The 15,522-nt window shown below is 56.5% G+C and overlaps 1 protein-coding gene and 1 non-coding gene across 6 annotated transcripts in view; both read left to right on the top strand.

Moving 5' to 3' along the window:
- The first annotated feature begins 1,575 nt into the window (after positions 1-1,575).
- Positions 1,576-15,522, top strand: part of SLC43A2 (solute carrier family 43 member 2) — a 55,428-nt gene continuing 41,481 nt past the window's right edge. The window contains exons 1-3 of one of the 5 annotated variants that reach the window (XM_055367119.2): positions 1,576-2,070; positions 3,749-3,948; positions 14,431-14,638. In XM_055367119.2, coding sequence (XP_055223094.1) covers positions 3,789-3,948; positions 14,431-14,638 — 368 coding nt within the window. In that variant the 5' untranslated portion in view covers positions 1,576-2,070; positions 3,749-3,788. Of the gene's footprint in view, positions 2,071-2,446; positions 2,875-3,236; positions 3,590-3,748; positions 3,949-5,676; positions 5,828-14,430; positions 14,639-15,522 lie in introns of those variants that run through there. The other 4 variants (XM_004058230.5, XM_055367117.2, XM_055367118.2 and 1 more) reach the window with 4 other exon arrangements.
- On the top strand, positions 14,905-15,008 carry LOC115931355 (small nucleolar RNA U13). Its single transcript, XR_004067862.1, has one exon. It is a non-coding gene; the product is annotated as a small nucleolar RNA U13 (small nucleolar RNA).

Genomic DNA, 15,522 nt, shown 5'->3' with positions numbered 1-15,522 from the left:
TCTCGCTTTGTTGCCCAGGCTGGAGTACAGTGGCGCAATCTCTGCTCACCGCAACCTCCGCCTCCCCAGCTCAAGCAATTCTCCTGCCTCAGCCTCCCAGGTAGCTGGGATTACAGGTGTGTGCCACATCACCCAGATCTTTTTTTTTTTTTTTTTTGTCAGACAAAGTTTCGCTCTTGTTGCCCAGGCTGGAGTGCAGTGGCATGATCTCGGCTCACTTCAACTTCCGCCTCCCAGGTTCAAGTGATTCTCCTGCCTCAGCCTCCAGAGTAGCTGGGATTACAGGTGTGCGCCACCATGCCCAGCTAATTTTTTGTTTCTTTAGTAGAGACAGGGTTTCACCATCTTGGCCAGACTGGTATCGTACTCCTGATCTTGTGATCTGCCCACCTCGGCCTCCCAAAGTGCTGGGATTACAGGCGTGAGCCACCGCGCCCAGCCATTTTTGTATTTTTAGTAGAGACAGGGTTTCACCATGTTGGCCAGGGTGGTCTTTAACTCCTGACCTCAAGTGATCTGCCCGCCTCAGCCTCCCAAAGTGCTGGTATTACAGGCGTGAGCCACCGTGCCCAGCCAGGATCTGGAACTTTATCCTGTTTTACAAATAATAGTTTCTGAAGGATTTTGGCAGAAGTCACATTTACATTTCCCTTAGTGCCCTGGGATGAGATGGGGGCTGGATTTGAGGAGCTGAAATCTGAAGGTGGCTCAACAACAGTAGTTGCGGGCCTAAGGGCACAGATGGACCGATTAGGTAAATATGTAGGAGATACAGCTGTATCAGTTTGATGGGGATGGGGTGAGGGAGAGGCAGAATCACAGCGACTGCCTAACAAATGTCTGATGAAAGGATGGTTCTCAGCAGGGCACTGTGAGTCATGCCTGTAATCCCTGCACTTTGGGAGGCTGAGGTGGGAGGATCACTTGAGCCCAAGACTTTGAGACCAGCCTGCGCAACAGGGCAAGACCCTATCTCTACAAAAAATACAAAAATTAGCTAAGGGTGGTAGCATGCACCTGTGGTCCCAGCTACTTGGGAGGCTGAGGCAGGAGGATCACCTAAGCCCAGGAGGTCGAGGCTGCAGTGAGCTATGATCATGCCACCACAATCCAGCAGTCTGGGTGCCTGAGATCCTGTCTCAAAAAAAAAAAAAAAAAACAAAAACCAAACGAAAAAGAAAAAGAAAAAAGACAGGGTTCTTGGTATCTAACTCCAGTAGACAGTAGTATGGTTATCTGAGAGAAAATGTGGAGGACAGTTCTGGGGGATATTTGAGGCATGTTTGAGCCCTGCAGCGACCTCAGGCTGCTCAAAGAGGAGGGAAGGGTGAAGAAAGAGATTTTTCAGATGGCAGTTGAAACCTTGGGAGTGGGAAGGGTTCCACAGGGTGAGGAACCGGGTAGGTTACCAGCTGGAGCCGCCCCCCAGCAGGCTGACAGCTCCAAGCCTTGTCTGGGGGAGGTTGCTCTCGCCAGGTGGCCCGGGCGGATTCTGGACAGTAGGGGGCACACTCGGACTGGGGCAGGTGGAGCAAGAGGCGTTTGGGGCTCCCACAGCCCTGGGGTGGTGGTGGTGTTTTATTTTTGGTTTTTATTTTGGTGGAGATGGTTCTCGCCATGCTGCCCAGGCTGGTCTCAAACTCCTGTCCCCAAGTGGCCCTCCGACCTTAGCCTCCCAAACCGCTGGGATTCCAGACGTGGAGACCGCGCGGCAGCCCTGGGGTGCTAAGCCAGCCCCCCGGAGCGAGCCAGGGTGACCAAGCCGATTCTGGGGCAGTCAGAGGGTCTTCCCGGGTCGGGTTAGTGCCTCGAATCCGGGGGACGAAGACGGTGAGCTGAGCTTTCGGAGCCCGGGCTTATCAGACGGGGACCCGGAGCCCCCTCGAACCCTCCCTAGCTTGTACCAGCTGGCGGACGTGGCCCGTAGCATCGCCCTGCAGAGGGGACCTTCCCTGAAAGGGACGGGGAACGGGGTGAAGGTGGCCAGCACGGGCAGGGAGCACCCAGATGACGATCAAGGGTGGAGGGTCCCCGGAGGACCGAGCAGTGCGTGAACACGGAAGGAGAAAGGTCAGTCTGATGGGGGGAGCTCAGGAGACCCCATCCTAGGACGGGACAGACCAGCCCCAAATCCCCTTGCAGATTTCCAAGGGCCAACTTCCAGGGACCGGGCAGACGCCACCGGGGAGAGGGGAAGGGGTCGGTGCATCAGCGGGGGGCGCCACGGCTGGACCGGGTCCGGGATCCCAGGCCCCGAATACGCCGGGACGGGAACCACCGGGGCGGGGGAGCGAGGAACCAAAAGCCCGAGGCGGCGGGGACGGCGGCGCCGCGTGGGGAGGAGGCGGGGTGGGGATTCGAGAGTGGAACCACCGTGCGGAGCCCGCGCATCTGGGCGTGGTAAACCGCGCGCAGGGGCAGCTGGGGACGGCGGGGCGGCCGCGGGAGAGCCCGGCTGGGGGCGCTGGTGGCCCGGCGGCTTCTGGGGGGAGTCCGCTGGGGGCCGGGACGCGGAGCCGGAGCCCCAGCCTCGCAGGGTCAGGCCGCTGGAGAGGCCGCGGGGCGATGTCGCCGGGGATTCCCGGCCGCGCTGTGACTCGGGTTTAAGGCTGCAAAGCCGAGGCCCGGCCCGCAGCGCCCAGGCCCCTCCCGCCCCTCATCTCTCTTGTTTGTCTCCGAGTCCGGCCGGAACCGGCTTCTGCTCGCGGCGGGGCGGGCGGGGGGCTGGCTGCTGATTGGTCGACGCCTGTTTCCAGCCCCGCTCAGCCAATCAGCGGGCGGCAGTGTTTTCTTCTTGGGGTCGGAATAAAAGGGCTGGAATAAAAGAGGGCAGAAAAGGCGCCGGGCGGGCCCGACACACGCCGGAGAAGCCGGGTGAGCTGGAGCAGGGAGGGGATCGCGGCCGGGGCGAGGGCGCGGGGGCAGAAGCGGCCGCCGAAGGGGCGTAGGGAGAAAACGTGGGAATAAGAGGAGAGAGATGGAGCGATGAGGGGCCGCCGGGGAAGAGATGACGAACAGATGCGGGCTGGGGAATGGAGGCGTGGGGGTCCGAGGCCATGGAAACGGGCGAGTTGCCGGGGGAACGCCCGGGATGGGGGTCGCGCGGCTGGCTCGCGCCGCCGGTTTGAACCGGCTCCTCGTCTCCCACGCTGGGTTCGCGTGGCCGCAGCGCCTAGCGACCTAGACGGCGGCCAATGGCGCGGCAGTTCCTGCGCTGTCCGGCCAATGAGCACGGCGGGGCGGGCCGTTCCGTAGGTCTGGGCGCTGATCTTGTGGTTGAAGAAACCAGCTCTGGGGAAGGGTCTCGGGCGCGGGCGGGAGGGCACCTGTCAGGGTCCCTGGGAGAGGCAGCCCTCGGATCTGCCCCTGCCCACCTCACGCTGCGTTCCATGCTGGCCCCAGGCGATGTCAGTCCTGCTGCAGGCCAGGACTAGTTCCACGGCCCTGAGCATGCGTTAGCCCCTTCTTGCCTCCATGCCTCAGTTTACCTCGGAGTGAGCTGCGGGAGACGTCTCCCTGCCTGGCCGGGGCGGCTCTGTCGTAGCGGAGGGCAGCGGTACGAGCCGGCCGCGGGCTCGGGGTGTCCCAGGTCCGGGCAGGGCTGGGGTTCGCTTCCTCCGCTGCGCGCACCAGCCGCCGCGGCCGGGGAGGGGTGGCAATCCCGAGCCCTGCGGCAGCGGTCGGGGCTGCTGGGGGCGGCCGCAGGGGCTGGGCAGGGCCGGCCGCTGACGCCGAGTTCTGTGCGCAGGTGGTGCAGAGCCGGAGCCGGAGCCGCGCCGCGCCGCACCATGGCGCCCACCCTGGCCACTGCCCATCGGCGCCGCTGGTGGATGGCCTGCACGGCCGTGCTGGAGAACCTCCTCTTCTCGGCAGTCCTCCTGGGCTGGGGCTCGCTGCTCATCATGCTCAAGTCGGAGGGCTTTTACTCCTACCTGTGTACCGAGCCAGGTGAGACAAGCGCCTGGGGTTGCGGGGGGCTCCTGGAGCTGGGGCTTTGGGAGGGGGCGGGATGGGGGCGAAGACCTAGCGAGCCACAGCACCGCATTGCCCAGTGCCTCTCGGGTATCAAAAGGCCCATCTGATCCTCACCCAGCCCTGCCGGGTACTTGTCATTGCCCCTGTTTTGTGGACGAAGACATCGAGGCTCAGAGCGATCTGTCTTGCTCAAGGCCACAGAGCCTGGGCCTGCCATCCACCCAGAACCCCACCTGCTGTCCAGGGTGTTCCTTCCACCCGCTACGAACATTGCTGGACTGCTCTCCTCTCCTCCCAGCCCTGGAACATAGCTTGGCTGGTAGTAAACATGTTGCTGTCTGCTTGTGAGAAAGAGGAACTCCAGATTAAGGGGCTGGGGTGCAGCAGGAGAGGAAGTGGCCTTGCCTCCACCCCAGGGAGGGCTCATCTAGAATCTAGACGTTCCTCAGGCCATTGTGGAGTCTCCTAAGTGCTTGCTGGACACAATTTCTTGTCTATTTTTGCTGCCTTATGATTCTCCAAAGGACATTTCCCCCACGGGCTCTGAGGACATCTCCGTGGCTTTCCAACCCCATGGGGATGAAAGGGAAGAGAAGAAGGGAACGTTTATGGAAATGATGCTAGGCTTGTTCTCTCCTCTTTGCCTTGTCACTGGAATTGCTGAAGGCAGGCTGAGGATGCTTCTCTACATGACATCTGCACCACCCAACACACACTCACCTTCACACCTTCATACCCTGTTGGAGGGTCCTGATGACTACAGGGCAGTAGATTCAGCCCCACAGGAGGGCCACAGCAGCCCCCAGCCTCTAGCCTCCTACCCTCCTTCTTAGGCAACCTTGACAGGAAATTTTCCCTCTGCCTTCTCCTTGATCCCAACGGTAGCTGCATAATAGCTGAGCTCACATAATCTCTGTCGCCAGTGCTAGAGTGCCCTTAGATGGAGGTAGCCCAGGTTTGACTTCCTGAATCCCCAGCAGCAGGCCTTTTCTTTCTAGAGCTCTTTGCAGGAAGAGAAAGCTTTGGACCAGCTCATGCTGGGTGTAATCCTTTGTGGAAGCCTCCCTGTTTCCCTTCTCTGATCTGCCCCGGAGATTCCTGTGTGTCCCAGTCTCTAGGGAGGGAGGCTTAGCTGGAGAGGTTCAGGGCAGGAGAAAGCAGGAGAATGCAGAGGCCGTGGGGAGAGGACAGAAAGTATATCATTTATAACTAACCTTTAGCCTTTAGCCACTCAAAAATATTTCCTAATAGCCTAAGGGTTCTTGGCAGGCCTTTCCCCACATCAGCAAGAAATCTTGGGAGTTGGGAAGAGTCAGACCTTGTTCCCTGAACAAGCTTTCTGCTTTGGCCAAGAGTTGTTAGGAGATTAATGCCTGTCCCCGAAAGGCACAGGTTGGAGTGTTTACTTCTTCCTCTCCTTTCCTCTCTCTCCTCCCTTAGAGATCGTGACCCTTCCTGCTTGCCTCCCTGGTGGGCTCTTTCAGGCTGGACACAGGGTTTAAAAAAGAAAAAAAAAAGCAGAAAAAAAAGTCATCATCCCCAGAGAAAGCTTTTAGTGTCTCACCTAGACCAGAGAACTGCTGTGGGCAGGTTTTGTTTTTGTTTTTGTTTTTTTTACCCACCATGGTGTTGGAAGTTCAGATTCTAGGTGTTTTTTGTTTGTTTGTTTTTTGTTTTTTTTTAATAGAATGTCCACGGATTTAGTTGATTGTATGGTTTTGGCAGAATTGGGTCTGGTCCTTTCATTCCTGCCTCAACCTCAGCTTCTTCCTCTGTCTAAGTGGGAGGAGTCCTAGAGATGGTGCCAACGCGGTGCTGAGTTGCTGTTTTAAGCCCTGGGCAGACTTGACAGGTAACTCCACTAAACCAAAGTGAAGGTGAAGGGTCAGGATTGCGGGTTGAACATCAACTTCTTATCCCGAACTTTTGCTCCTGCCTGCGATTTTGGTTTTTCTGATTATCTGGCAAACATGCTGAGCCCACGTTCTGGGCGGGAAGGCTGCTGATTCCACACAGCTTATCTCTCTGGACACACTGCTCCTTGATTCTTGGAGTCTGCATAACCAGTTTTCTTTCAGGCCAGAAATCCCCGCATTTGGCTTGTCTGGGAGTGCCTGGCGAAGTTAGGCTGAAGGTTTCTGCTTCAGTCTAACATTTTCAAACTTGGTGCATGGCTGAATTGCAGAGAAGCAGTTAGGCCATTTTTTGAATTTATTGAATTAGACTTGTGAAAGGCTGAGCAGTGCCCGGCTGATTGAGATGCAAATTTGTCAGCTTCGTGTCGCTCTAGGACGATGCTTTAGTTTGTTCTCTAAAGAAAATTTGCCTGAACCTGTTGAAAGGTTCTTAGAACCCTTTCTTACGACTCCAGCCAGAATCTCACCACAGACACGGTGTTAGGTTCCAGCCTGGTGAGGTGGCAGAAGGAAGGAAGCAGCTCATTTCTCGGCTGCCCCTCAGTTTGTTCTTCCTTGCCTGCTGGGAGACGTGGCAGGCTGGGTTTGGGGACCTGGGTGCGGGAAGTTGGCAACAGGTTTTGCACAACGTCCTCCAGGTGTTGGCTGCTGGATGCCTCCCTCGTCCCCCTGGTGAGGGCAGGGGACCAATTGGGTTCTCAGCCCGAGAAGCACGGGGATTCCCGGAGCTGTGTCCTCTTGGCCTCTGGGATGGCAATGTGACGGCCCACGCCTGAGCTCTTTCTTCATTTTCTCTGTTGTCCAGTGGCCCCCACTTCAACAGGGTCAGGGTCAGCCTGGGGGGCTGCGGCTACCTGTGGATGTTTTTTTTTTATTTGAGACAGGGTCTCGCTCTGTTGCCCAGTCTGGAATGTAGTGTTGCAATCACAGCTCACTGCGGCCTTGACTCCTGGGCTCACGCAATCCTCCCGCCTCAGCCTCCTGAGTAGCAGTAGCTGGGACTACGAGTGTGCGCCACCATACTCAGCTAATTTTTGTATTTTTTGTAGAGACAGGGTCTCGCCATGTTGCCTAGGCTGGTCTCAAACTCCTGGGCTCAAGCGATCCTCCTGTCTCAGCCTTCCAAAGTGCTGGGCCTACAAGCATGAGCCATCATACCCAGTTAGTTTTTTGTTTTTATTTTTGGGATTACAGGTGCCCACCACCACGCCCGGCTAATTTTTGTATTTTTTAGTAGAGGTGTGGTTTTACCATGTTGGCCAGGCTGGTCTCCAACTCCTGACCTCAGGTGATCCACCCGCCTTGGCCTCCCAAAGCACTGGGATTACAGGTGTGAGCCACCACGCCCGGTCAGATTTTTTTGTAGAGATAAGGGTTTCATCATGTTGCTCAGGCTGGTCTCAAAACTCCTGGGCTCAAGTGATCCACCGGCCTCAGCCTCCCAAAGTGCTGGGACTACAGGTGTAAGCCACCATACCCAGTTAATTTTTAAATGTTTTGTAGAGATAGGGGTTTCACCATGTTGCCCAGGCTGGTCTTGAACTCCTGGGCTCAGTCGATCCACCCACCTCGGGCTCCCACATTGCTGGGATTATAGGCGTGAGCCACCGCTCCAGGCCTACATGTGGATCGTTAATCCCCTCTTTCTTGTAACCTAAACATTCAGTAAACATTGACGAAGGTGCCGTGCTGGGTGCAGAGCAAACAAGTCATCACACGCATACCTGTGTAACCCGTATAATTCCAGGGGGTGGTCGGGCCCCCAAGAAAGCAGGGCGCCAGGAGCTAGAACAGCAGTGGAGATGTGGCTCCTACTGGGTGGGAGGGCCTCTCTGTGGTTCAGGTGGAAGCCTGGAGGTTGAGGAGGGGTGATTCAGGAGAGGAGGGTACAGCCTGGAGGAGACGAGGGTACAGCCTGAAGGAGAGGAGGGTACAGCCTGGAGGAGAGGAGGGTACAGCCTGGAGGAGAGGAGGGTACAGCCTGGAGGAGAGGAGGGTACAGCCTGGAGGAGAGGAGGGTACGGCCTGGAGGAGAGGAGGGTACAGCCTGGAGGAGAGGAGAGAAGTGGGAAGGGGCCGGGGCTGCAGGGACTGGGAGGCCATTCGGGGAAACTGAATTTTATCCCCAAGGCAGGAGGAAGCCAGGGAGATAGAGGAGGGCGACGATCCAATTCCCCTGTTAGAGGCTTGTGTGAATTGCTGAGGGCTTGCCACGTGCTGGTATGTTTGGGTGGCGTAGAAACCAGAAGTCATCACGGCCTCTGCCTGAGGAAGTCACCCACAGTCTGACCATGGGCATGAAGGCCGACCCCAGTTGTATGCTCTTGACCTCTGCAGTTTCTCCGCCTGTGGTGGTGGGAGAGAGCCTCTCACCCTGGCACAGAGGTCGCTGTGAGTTCACCCTGGCACAGAGGTCGCTGCAAGGGCAGAGGGGCTGCCGCCCACCTTGGGGAAGCAGGCCCAGGCTTGATCCCCACGGGCTGAGTGAAGCTGCAGATGTGGACAGGAGATTTCTCTGCTGCGTCGAGGACCTCTTTTTTCTTGGGGGATGGGGAGGAGGGAACGGAGTTTCACTCTTGTCGCCCAGGCTGGAGTGCAGTGGCGCAGTCTCGGCTCACTGCAACCTCTGTCTCTCGGGTTAAAACGATTTTCCTGCCTCAGCCTCCCAAGTAGCTGGGATTACAGGCGCCTGCCACCACGCCCGGCTAATTTTTTGTATTTGTATTTGTATTTGTATTTTTTTTTTTTTTTTGAGATGGAGTCTCACTCTGTTGCCCAGGCTGGAGTGCAATGGCGCGATCTCAGCTCACCGCAACGTCCATCTCCCGGGTTAAAGTCATTCTCCTGCCTCAGCCTCCCGAATAGCTGGGATTACAGGTGCCCACCACCACACCCAGCTAATTTTTGTATTTTTAGTAGAGACGGGGTTTCACCATGTTGGCCAGGCTGGTCTCAAACTCCTGACCTCAGGTGATCCACCCGCCTCGGCCTCCCAAAGTGCTGGGATTATAGGCGTGAGCCACCACGCCCGGCCGGATAGCTTTCTTAAATCCAGCCTTTCACTTTTATTGCTATAAGTGTGACTTCTAAACTTTTCCCCCAGTTTATTTGGAATTTAAAAAATTCCATAGCAATGGGTAAGAAGGTTTAAAGGCTGGGGCCGGCAGCCTCAGGATGCGTCTCAGAGAAGAGCTGGCGGCCTTGGCTCTTCCCACCGCCCCAGCCTCCCTCCTTCTTGGTTCGTGACCTCATTTCCCTCACAGACATCCACTGGCCACCCCTGGCTTCTGGTGTCCATGAAGGTCCTGTCCAGCTTAGGCTGGCTCTCAGGGACCTCGTGGGAGAGTCTTAGTTCCATTTCCACCAAGCGATATTCAGGGCCTCCTGGTGTTGCCGGCACATGGGCAGCCTTTTCCCGGCTCTGTTCTCAGCATTTTCTCTCTGGGATATGAGCCTCTAGCCCAGGTAGGCCAGCATCGGCACAGCCTGAGTGGTAAGAGCGGGAGCTTCGGGGTCTGACAGCCTGGAGTCAAGCCCAGCTTCCCCAGGGACCCCCATGAGACCTTCGGCAAGTGACTTACCTGCTCTGAGCATCCCTCGGGGACACTCTGACAGTATCCTCGTGGGGAATATGGGGTGGGCGTGGGCACACCCGTTGAGCATGGCAGCTGGCACACACGGCAGCCGCTGCTGGGACCACTGCTCGGGGGCCAGGCCCTGGTCAGCCCAGGACGGCCTCTGCCTGTCCGTGCCCTCCTGCCTGTTGTTTGCTCTGTGTCTGAGCCGACCTCTCACCTACATCTCCCCTGCCGGACTGAGGACTGAGATGCTGCTTCCTGTTGCCGGATAGACTAAGGATTTGAGAGACGGGAGATCCCGGGCAGGGGCCATCGGTGGGCTGTCCAGGGGCCCGCACCCTGGAGTGGGGGGCTCAGAAAGCGACTAGTCAGGGAAGGGGCAGCTCAGGAATTTAGAGAGGACATCAAGCCAGGTACTTCTTGGCCCCCTCAAGCATCATCTTGGAGGCCCCCCTCCCTTTGTCTCCCCGGAGTGTGGGGAGGCTCCTCTTTGCCTCTGGGGAGCCTGGGGGGGCCACAGCACCCTCTTTTCTCCCTGATTCCTCTGTAAAGATCTTGTGCGTCTTCTGCGAGTGGGGCTGAACGGTGTTCGTCCTCCCTGGCCCTGGGTCTCCTCCTAAGCAGCCCTGTTCCTGTTCTTGGCACTCACTGGCCACACCAACTCTTGCCTGTCTTCTCAGTTCACCTTCTCTGGCCAGGCTGGGCTGGGCCACTTCTGGCCACCCCAGAGGAGGCATCTGTTTAATAAACAGGTGCAGGTGAGGAGTAGAGCAGCCTGGCTGGGGGTGAGCAGAGCAGGCTGGCCCGGGGTCAAGCTCTAGGCTGGGAGCAGAGGGCCACCCCACGCCTTGGCACTTCCTGGGTGCTTAATTTGTTTGTCTCTCTCCTGGCCCACGGTGGCCCAGGTGGGAGCAGAGGGAGAGGAACAGCCTGGGTGTGTCTGTTTGGGCATCTGCTGGGTGCATGTGGGCTGTTTACTGTCAACAGAGCTTCTGGGCTCACCAAGGGCTTCCTTCCCTCCAGCAGGAGGGAGACTCTCAAATTGCTCCACAAGCAGAAGGAGAAGCCGCTCACCTCCCCCGCCCCAGGCGCCTCTGTTGCTGGACAGGACGGCCTGGAGGCAGGCGGCGGGGCAGAGGGCCTGGTGGCCCCATCGGCAGGGATTTGTTTAAGACGAGAAGGCTGTTGGCCTAAGTGCAAGGTCCCTGCCTCTGTGTGTAGTCGCTCCAGGGTAAAAGATGGGAAGGACAGATACCCTTGCCTCTACCCTGACCTTGCCTCTCCCCTATGTGGTTAAAGGGGTGACCAGATCTCTAATCAATTTAAGACTTTTGTTTGTTTGTTTGTTTGTTTGGAGACAGAGTCTCACTCTGTGGCCCGGGCTGGAGTGCAGTGGGGTGATCTCGGCTCACTGCAACCTCTCTGCCTCCTGGGTTCAAGCGATTCTCCTGCCTCAGCCTCCAAAGTAGTTGGGGTTACAGGTACCTGCCACCACGCCTGGCTAAATTTTTTTGTATTTTTAGTAGAGATGGGGTTTCACCATGTTGGCCAGGCTGGTCTCAAACTCCTGACCTCAAGTGGTCCGCCTGCCTCGGCCTCCCAAAGTGCTGGGATTACAGGCGTGAGCCACCGTGCCTGGCCTAGCCTTGGGATTTTTATCTTCTGGCTCTAGATGAGAAAACCCATGGGTTTAGAGACCCAGCTGCGGTTCCTCCCTGGGGTAACTGGAGGTCCCTGGTGCCTTTACTCAGGCAGTGCTGCCTCACCCGCTCCATTCCTTGTCCCCGTGGCTCCTGCTTGCAGCAGTAGAACCTGCGGCCCCCCAAGCCCTCAGTCATTCCACGGCCCCTGTGCAGTCACTGGCCCCACAAGTCACCCATCCTGGGCCCTGGCGTGCCCTCTCCATCCATCCTCTCTGTCACCTCTGTGCTGGTTTGCTCCTATCTGCATGTCAACCTGGAAATGGCTGTTGCTTTGTAGAGACCCTCTTTCCCTGACTTCAGAGCCAATTCCTTTGCTGCTGGCAGAGCTGACATTTGAAACCAACACCAACTCACAAAGCAGCTCCTCCTTTCCAGAAGCTGCCCCACTGTGGGTGGGCGAGTGGCCCAGGCCTGTCGGCTGAGGCGGTGTACATGACAGCTCTGAGCTCCACCCTGACGGGCTCGAGGACCCCGTCTGCCATGTGTTTGGCTGACCGTGTGGTAGAGCTTCTTTTTGGAAAACCGAGAGAAAGTGGCAGAGGTGGACATCTGGTTGGTGAGGTTGTATTTCTGTGGCTCCACGTGGTTAACCTCATGGCTCTGATCTCCTTAAATCCCCCCTCGATTCAACATGGTTCTGTTGATTCCTCTCTCGATCCTTTTGGCCATTGTGATCTGGTGCCATTGTTTTTGTTTTGTTTTGTTCTGTTTTGTTTTTTGAGACGGGGTCTCACTCTGTTGCCCAGGCTGGAGTGCAGTGGTGTGATCTCAGCTTACCGCAACCTCCGCCTCCCGGGTTCAAGCAATTCTCCTGTCTCAGCCTCCCGAGTAGCTGTGATTATAGACACCCACCATGCCCGGCTAATTTTTGTATTTTTAGTAGAGACGGGCTTTCACCATATTGGCCAGGCTGGTCTTGAACTCCTGGCCGTAGGTGATCCACCCACCTCGGCCTCCTGAAGGGCTGGGATTACAGACTGAGCCACTGTACCTGGCCTGATTCTGTTTGTTTGTTTGTTTGTTTGTTTTTTGTTTTTTTTGAGACAGAGTCTAACTATTTGCCCAGCCTGGAGTGCAGTGGTGTGTGATCTTGGCTCACTGCAGCCTCCGTTTACCGGGTTCAATGATTCTCTTGCCTCAGCCTCCTGAGTAGCTGGGATTACAGGCATGCGCCACCATGCCTGGCTAATTTTTGAATTTTTAGTAGAGACGGGGCTTCACCGTGTTGGCCAGGCTGGTCTTGAACTCCTGACCTCGGGCGATCCACCCGCCTCTGCCTCCCAAAGTGCTGGGATTACAGGCATGAGCCGCCACACCTGGCCCTGTTGTTTTTATTCATTCAGTAAACAGCTATTGTAGGCCAAGACCTGGGTGAGATGCTGGGGACACAGAAGTGAGCACAATGCAGGCCCTGCCCTTCAGGGCTCACAGCCCAGCGGGGGATTAGACGTGTCTTTGCGCTTCCACACACGCTGACGGGACTGTGCTCCCCGCAGCCACTGCATCCGGCTCTGTGCCAGCTGATGGTGCCGTGATTCCCCGCCGGAGCCTCCAATAGCAGCAATGATCATGATAACCACAAGAACAGCAGCAACTTGTAGCTATTCGTTATTGAGTGCTTTCTATGCCTGGGTGAGCTCCAGAAGGTTTTCTGAATTTTTCTCATTGATCTTCCCCCACACTCTAGGAGGTGGATCTTATCATTATACGATGTCCATGTGATGGACAAGGAAACCGAGCTAGAGTAAGGTCATGCAGGTAGAAAGTGGAGAAACAAACACTGGAAGCTAGAAACCAGATTCCAGTTCCACGCTCTTCATCCACACGGCCCCGGCGGGGCTCCTTGGCCACACGTTGGCATGAAGCACGAGTCCACCTGTGCGCATCCTTTCCAGCGACCTTGGAGGAACCCCGAGAGGCCTGAGCAAGCCTTTGCAAACCTTGGCGCTACAGCCCTGGCGCCAGAGGGCTGCAATTGGAAGGCAGGCAGTTACCGGAAGAAGAGCGTTTCCTTGACTCTCCCAGCGTGACCTCATGTCTAATCAAAGTCGGCTCCTGTTTTCTGCAGGATTAGTCAGCATCTCTTAACTAGCAGTCCCGGCCAGGAGAGCTCCTCAGCCACGTTCCCAGCCCGTCCTCCACCCTCCCATCTTCAGCTGCCACAGCACTTTTCTCTTCCTTTTTGTGTTGTTTTGGCGCTGGGTGGACTTTGAAGGGGGCCATTAAGGGCTGGGTGTGGCAAACACACCAGACTCAGCACCCAGCGAGGTCTGGGCATGGCCACGGGACGGCACCACTATGACCCCGGCAAGGAAAATAAGAAAGGTGCATATCGGCTGGGTGCGGCGGCTCACGCCTGTGATCCCAGCACTTTGGGAGGCAGAGGTGAGAGGATCACCTGAGGTCAGGAGTTCGAGACCAGCCTGGGCAACATGATGAAACCCCGTCTTTACTAAAAATACAAAAATTAGCCGGGCGCAGTGGCGGGTGCCTGTAATCCCAGCTACTCGGGAGGCTGAGGCAGGAGAATTGCTTGAACCCGGGAGGCGGAGGTTGCAGTGAGCCAAGATCGTGCTACTGCACTCCAGCCTGGGCAACAGAGTGAGACTCCGCCTCAAAAAAAAAAAAAAGAAAAAGAAATATCAGGGGCAGAAGGTGGCATCTGTTCTATGTTTGAGAAGGCAGCTGGACTTCCCATTGAAGGAGGCGCCGCAGTCTCCCCACATGGACAGAGGAGAACCAGGCTATTAGGGTGAGACCAGTGCTTGTGCTTCCCAAGTGGTCTGGGTTCTGCCTCCATACTGGCTGCAGTCTGTCCCCATGAACATAGCTGCCGTGAGAAGGTTCTCACCAGTCTGGGGCCCCACAGCCAAGGCTGGGCTCTGAGGTCTGCCGTTCTAGGGTGGCGGATGCTCTTGAATGGGACTCTCAGCCTGGGCTTCGTTGCTCTTCAAGGGACACACAAAGCTCCTGAAACTGTGGATAAACCTTGGTGTGCATTTTCTGGGGAGGTCTTTATTGGATTTTTCAAAGGGTCCATGGCCCCCACAAAAGTTAAGAACCTCTACATTTTCACTCCAGGGGACTTGGGCCAAATGGCCATCCAAGCCTGCTGCGGGGGTAGCCTGAGCCCTTGAGAGGCCCCCAGCCAGCCCTGGCATTCCCAGTGGGGGGACTCTGAATGGGCACCTGCCCTTCTGATCTTTGGGAATCCCTGTCATGACCCTGAAGTCAGGGTTTCCTTCCCTCTTCACACAGAGAATGTCACCAATGGCACAGTGGGCGGCACAGCAGAGCCGGGGCACGAGGAGGTGAGCTGGATGAACGGCTGGCTCAGCTGCCAGGCCCAGGACGAGATGCTAAATTTGGCCTTCACTGTGGGCTCCTTTCTGCTCAGTGCCATCACCCTGCCCCTGGGTATCGTCATGGACAAGTATGGCCCGAGGAAGCTCAGGCTGCTGGGCAGGTCAGTGTGGGTCCCTTAGGGGGCAGGGAGTGGGCAGGTGGACCCCCTGGGCTGAGTTCCCCACAGAAGGGTATCCTGGTCGTACCTGATATCAGGTGTACTGTGGAGCTCCTTGAAGGCCCTCCAGAATGGAGTTCCTACCCCGTCCGCCACTGAATCAGCAGGTACTGTGGTCCTCACCGTGCTCCAGTACCGAATAAGAAAAGCTCCAGGCTCCAGGCCGCCCAGGGACTGGAGTTGCTTGTCACTAAGCACATGTGTTTCCCATCCCTTTGTAGTTCGTAAGCATGATAATTGGGGTTTCCCTCGCATGTGTGAGACATGCTTCCCTCAAACCTTGTTACGAAGCTGGCACAGTATCTATCTGATGAGAAAAAACAACAACACTGGTTTCCACAGCCCGTTTGACCTGATAGCTCCACCAGAAAAAAGATTTTCAACACGTACCCCCAATATAATAAGCACATGGAATTATAAATGACGTATATCTGTGCTCTTTTTTTTTTTTTTTCTGAGACGGAGTCTTGCTGTGTCGCCCAGGCTGGAGTGCAGTGGCGTGATCTCGGCTCACTGCAACCTCTGCCTCCCCAGTTCAAGCGGTTCTCCTGTCTCACCCTCCCGAGTAGCTGGGATTACAGGCGCCTGCCACCACACCCAGCTAATTTTTATATATATATTTTTTCATATTTATTTATTTATTTATTTATTTATTGAGATGGAGTCTCCCTCGGTCGCCCAGGCTAGAGTGCAGCGGCGCGATCTCAGCTCACTGCAAGCTCCGCCTCCTGGGTTCATGCTATTCTCCTGCCTCAGCCTCCCGAGTAGCTGGGACTACAGGTGCCTGCCACCATGCCCGGCTAAGTTTTTGTATTTTTAGTAGAGAC

This window comes from Gorilla gorilla, chromosome 19, assembly GCF_029281585.2.
Source record: "Gorilla gorilla gorilla isolate KB3781 chromosome 19, NHGRI_mGorGor1-v2.1_pri, whole genome shotgun sequence".
In the NCBI taxonomy this organism is placed as follows: Eukaryota; Metazoa; Chordata; class Mammalia; order Primates; family Hominidae; genus Gorilla; species Gorilla gorilla.
This window is presented reverse-complemented; position numbering and strand designations above follow the sequence as displayed.